The 5,671-nt window shown below is 36.8% G+C and overlaps 1 protein-coding gene across 1 annotated transcript in view; it reads left to right on the top strand.

The window, feature by feature from the left end:
- The window catches only part of Xrn1 (5'-3' exoribonuclease 1), a 123,100-nt gene that overhangs the window by 63,286 nt on the left and 54,143 nt on the right, over window positions 1-5,671 (top strand). Inside the window, exons 23-25 of the mRNA XM_010608183.3 lie at window positions 385-483; window positions 2,197-2,312; window positions 2,943-3,089. Coding sequence (XP_010606485.1) covers window positions 385-483; window positions 2,197-2,312; window positions 2,943-3,089 — 362 coding nt within the window. The remainder of the gene's footprint in view (window positions 1-384; window positions 484-2,196; window positions 2,313-2,942; window positions 3,090-5,671) is intronic.

Genomic DNA, 5,671 nt, shown 5'->3' with positions numbered 1-5,671 from the left:
TTTTTTTTTTTTTTTTTTTTTTTTTATGGTACCGGGGATTGAACTTGGATCCTTGTGCTTAGAAGGCAGGCAGCAGAACCAGTGAGCTAAATCCCAGCCCTTACTTTGAAATTGTTTTTAAAAATAATTAAAATAAGAATGATTGATCCCCAGTACCAAAAAATAAATAATAAAGTAAAATAAGAATGATTAATACCTATTAAAGCCAGGGTAAAATGATTCAAATTTACAATATTATCATATCCACTTGCAAATTTCAGGAGAATTTCCAGTATCTAGTTTTATTGTCAGACTGTACTTGAGAAATAATACCCATTAAAATAAATAGAAAAATAAATAAAATTGAATGAAAGAGACTAACTGACTTTTTTTTTAACCTCTAAGGTTCAAGTTTCAGGTGATGTGATTACAGAAGGCAGAATTCGTGTAGTTTTCAGCATTCCGTGCGAACCCAATCTTGATGCTTTAATACAGAACCAGCATGTGAGTATAGTAGTTGTTATTATTTCATTTAAAAGCAATAAACTTTAAAAATATTTTGCCACCTCTTTTAAATTTATTTCAGATATTTTAAGAATAAGTGTGGAGCCACACAGAGTGGCTCATGGGCTCATGCCTTTAATCTCAGCTACTCAGGAAGCTGAGGCAGGAGGATTGCAAGTTCAAAGCCAGCCTGGGAAACTTAGTGATAACCTATCTCAAAATAAACGGTTGAAATGTAGCTCAGTGGTTGCACAATCTTGAATTTGGTCTTCAGTACCTGGGGCATGGGACAAGGAGGAATAAATGTGCTTTAAACTTCATGTTAGGGGCGGGGGATTTAGCTCAGTGGTGCCACCACCTGCCTTGCAAGCACAAGGTCCTGAGTTCGATCCCTGGCATAAAAGAAAAAAAATATTCATGTTAATCTGCCTTAGCATGTACAGGTCCTAGGTTTGATCTCTAGCACCACACACCACAAATTCATGTAAAGTTTTTAGGGGGAAAGTGCTGATTTTTTTTAATCATTTAAGAATTTAAACTGGGCCGGGGATTTAACTCAGTGGCTCCACTGCCTGTCTCACAGGCGCAAGGACCTGAGTTCAATCCCTAGTACAAAAAAAAAAAAAACTTAAATTGGACCCATTATTAATCCATAACCTTGGACTTTCCAGGCAGGCACAGAACCACTGAGCTAAATACCCACCCTTTTCTTTTTTAATTTTATGATAATCCTGGCTTCTTCCTTTAAGTGTACAAATTAAGTTTAATTTCATGGAATGTGTTAATCATAAGTCTATACATACTTATTTCTTGTTTATGTAATAGTAAATATAATTCAATGTAATAATTATTAAGACCTCATTTTGTCCTGGGTCCTTTACTAGGCACTGCTTAGAATGTGAAGATGGGTTTAAAAAACAAAAAACTGAGCAGGCTGGGGATTTAGCTTAGAGGTTCCACAGCTTGCTTTGCAAGCACAAGGTCCCCAAGTTCAAGCCCCAGTACCAAAAATATAATAATAATTTTAAAAATGAAAATCTGAGCATAGTGGCATACACCAGTAATCCCAAGTACTTGGGAGGGAGGATCACAGATTTAAGGCTAGCCTGGGCAGCTTTGTGAGATCTTGTCTCCAAATGAAATTTAAAAAATGACTGGGGCTGTAAGCTCAGTAGTAGAGTACTTGCCTACTATGTTTGAGGCTGTGGGTTCAGTTTCACCATAACTGGAAAAAACATTGCCGGTGAAGTTTGCAATTTAGTATTTATAGTACAGCTTATTTTTTGAGGCAATTTCACAAACTGTATATTTCTTCTCCTCTTCATCCATCCTTGGGAATTCTGATTTAAAGAGAAAGAGAAGCAGAAAAATTCTGCCTTAAAATCTTTCAAGAGGAAGGAAATTGGCTGGGCATATGTGGTGATGCATACTTGTAATCCCAGCACTAGGGAGGCTGAGGTAGGAAGATCACCACAAGTTCAAGGCCAGCCTGGACTATAAAAGGGGTCTCTGTCTCAAAAAATGGAGGAGGGCCAGGGATTTAGCTCAGTGGTGCCACTGCCTGCCTTGTAAGCACAAGATCCCAAGTTCAATCCCCAGTACCAAAAAAAGGGGGGGGAGTGATGTCTTAATTATCTCTAATTTTAAAGGTAAAGAAATATTTAAAATAAAATTGTGTTTCTGTAATTGACCTTTTTGTTTTTATATTTAAAGAAATATTCTATAAAGTACAACCCAGGATATGTGTTGGCCAGTCGCCTTGGAGTGAGTGGATACCTTGTTTCAAGGTTTACAGGAAGTATTTTTATTGGAAGAGGATCTAGGAGAAAGTAAGTTTTTGTTAGAGAAATTTATTTAAATGGCAAAAAAAAAAATGGTAACGATGAAGTGCTTAATATTTCAGTATTTATTTGCCTTATTGACTGTTGTGAATTATCTTTTAAAATTGTGCATACAGGCCTTTGATGGTGATCTTTTATCTAAATACCATGTGTTGTAGATTGTTGAAAAGACAGTTTTTATTTTTAGCTGCAAACAAGTTGAACCTTGAAAAAAGGTATCAGATGGTGTGTGTGAACCTCAACAATATACTTCCTTGCATTTTGTTATTTCATTTTCTTCTGTAATTACATGATTTATTTATATGCTTTGTTGACTTGGCATTCAAAGTCCTTACTCTGGTTTTTCAGTTACTGCTTGTTGGAAATAAACATAGTAACTAAAATATAAAAGAACAATCAAAACAGAGCCGGGCATGGTGGCACAGGCCTAACATCCCAGCACTCAGGAGGATCTTCAGTTCATGGCCAGACTAGAATATATAGAAAAACTTTGTCTCAGAATACCATTTTTTAAAAGAAAAGAAAAAATAATTAAAACTGAACTTTTCTAAACTTTGAAAGGAAAATGTTTTATTGCTTGAACAATCTGTAAAATTTGTGTGTGTGATTTAAATTCAGCCCTCATGGAGACCACAAAGCAAATGTGGGTTTAAATCTCAAATTCAACAAAAAAAATGAGGAGGTACCTGGATATACTAAGAAAGTTGGAAGTGAATGGATGTACTCATCTGCCGCAGAACAACTTCTTGCAGAATACTTAGAGAGGTAAGTGCCTAGAAAGGTCCCACTAAACATCCAAAAACTTACAAATGTACTATTTATTTTGCCTTCCTTATACCAGTTTTACAAGGAAATATTTTCTTTAGCAACATGGCAGCGGCACATTTGTGTTACCATTTCTTTAGTAAATGTATTAATATTTTCTTTAATAAATGTTAACTGAGTTACTTAGTGACAGAGATTTCAGGAAATTTGTTCACTTCTCATTCACAATTTAATGTTCTTTTCATTGTTCCACTCGTTTTTAACTCTATATTGAGGATCCCTGTATTGGTTTTCTAGGGGTCCCGTATTAAAGTACACAAACTGGGTGGTTTAACACAAACCTTATCTCAGAGTTCTGGGACCATTGTCAGTCTACCAGCAGGGCCCTGGTGCTCTGAAGACACTGAACCTCTCTTGTAGCTTTTTATAGCCTTATATGTTCCTTGGCTTTTAGATGCAGTACACCAGGCCTCCATCTTTTCTGTGACACCTTCCCTGTGTGTCTTCACATCATCTTCTTTTTATTTGTATTTGTTTTTAATTTTTAAAAGTCCTTTTCTGGCTATTCTTTTGGGGTATTTGTTTGTTTGTTTTGCAATACAAACCCTGGGCCTTGCATGTTGAAACTATACCCCCAGCATCTTTTCCTTTTTTTAGCATCTTGTTCTCATGATGAATAGAATGTTTTATTTTTCTTATCTGCAGATAGTAATTCTAGAATAATCCCCCAATACTAAAGATTAAACCCAGGACTTTCACACTGAGATACACGTCTAGCCCTTTTTTTGAGACAAAATCTCACTAAATTGCCCAAGTTCAGCTTGAACTTTCAGTCTTCCTGCCTCAGCCTCTCCAGAAGCTAGCTGGGATTATAGTTAGACACCACCATATCCAGCTTAGGTTTTGTTTTTTTTGTTTTTTTTGTTTTTTTTTTCTGGTACTGGGGATAAAACTAGGACCTTGTGCTTGCAAGGCAGGCGTTGGAACCACTGAGCTACATCCCCAGCCCCTTTTCTTTTAATTCTTTATGTGTTTCATTTTTCCAACCCCTGTCCCCATTTGATTTAGTGTTCTTTTTTGTTTTTGTTTTTTTGGTACCAGGGATCAAACTGATCTTTGCACTTGAGGCAGGCAGCAGAGCTAAATCCCTGGGCCCATAGTGTTCTTTTTTATGTTGAAGAATTTATCTGATTGTTTGTTTGTTTGTTTGTTTGTTTGTTTGTTTTGGTATTTGATTATATTTAAGAATAAGAGGCCATGCATTTGAGTTTAGCCTGGGCTACATAGTGAATTCAAGTCCAGCCTGAACTACATGTGAGACCCTATCTTATAAAAAAAAAAAAAAAGAGGCACTAAAAAGCTGATTGGAAATTTGGTGCACATGAGAGGGTCTTATCACCTGGGACTTCAGTGTAGCTCAAAAGGACCTCCTAATGTCACTATACTATATGTATATCTTTTTTGTTTGACTGGTTAGTTTTCCCACAGCAGTATCTTCCAGCTGTTTTAATGACCAATAGATATGGGGGACAAAAATGACTACTAGTGTTCTGGAAATTAACTGGGAAAGGGGGTCTTGTTACTCACCAGATACTATGATAAGCCCATCAGATCTCTCTTTAGGACTAGAAGACCTCTTCTCCCAACAGGAGTAATTGCTACTGACAGCTCTCAGTTACAAGCTTTCCTCAGGAATTGCCTGTATGAAGAGAACTAGTACTAATCCACCTAAAGTTATACCCCTTTTCCACAGCCTCCCCAGATCAGTGCCTTGATCTAGAAGGTGTGAAGGCCCAAACAACAACCTATTTGTCCCAGTTCATTACAAGTCTGAAGGGTCCTCGTAGTTCACTATGGGGCCAGCCAAGGAATTCATTGAGAATGAATTATAGTTCAGCTTCTCCCTTTGCCCAGTTCTGCTTCCTTCCTTTTCTTCCCTTCCCAAGCACTCCATGCTAGACTTCCTTCATGCTTTACTTCCAAGTCTGCTTCCTGACAGCATTGTGCTTCTTAATGATGTATTGTATAGTTGACACTCATTAACTCTGTTTTCATCATAGCACCTGTCCTCTTGGCACTACACCAGTGTCTGGGATACCCAAGGCTAGAGTTTCTCCTTTTTTTTTTTTTCAGCTTTAATTGAGTTTATTGGTACATTTTAGGGATACAGTACAGTTACATTCATTGTTGGGATCTTGTACCTCTACATGACAAGTCTTGATTCTCATTTTTTCCCCTTACCTCTGCCCTCCCTTCACCCCTCCTCCCCTCCCCATCTACAAACACTGTATTTTCATTCTCTCACATTTTTTTCTTTTCCCTTTTTACTCTTCCCCTACCCATAACACCTTCCCTACACCTTTAGCTCCTTTCTTCCCATTTCTAAATGTCAGTAATCTTATTAGAATCTTATGCATTGTTGCAGAATATTTACACCAGGGAAAAAATTCGGTATTTACACATGTGTGACTTATTTATTTCACTTAGGAGTATATCTTCAATATGTATCCATTTTCCTATGAATGAATCTATTTTCTCATTCTTTATGGCTGAGTAATATTCCATTTTATAGAAAAACCACA

Source organism: Fukomys damarensis, unplaced genomic scaffold (assembly GCF_012274545.1).
Source record: "Fukomys damarensis isolate Sample0158 unplaced genomic scaffold, DMR_v1.0_HiC HiC_scaffold_37, whole genome shotgun sequence".
Classification (NCBI taxonomy): domain Eukaryota; kingdom Metazoa; phylum Chordata; class Mammalia; order Rodentia; family Bathyergidae; genus Fukomys; species Fukomys damarensis.
Note: the sequence above shows the minus strand (reverse complement) of the source record. Positions and strands in the feature narration are given on the sequence as shown.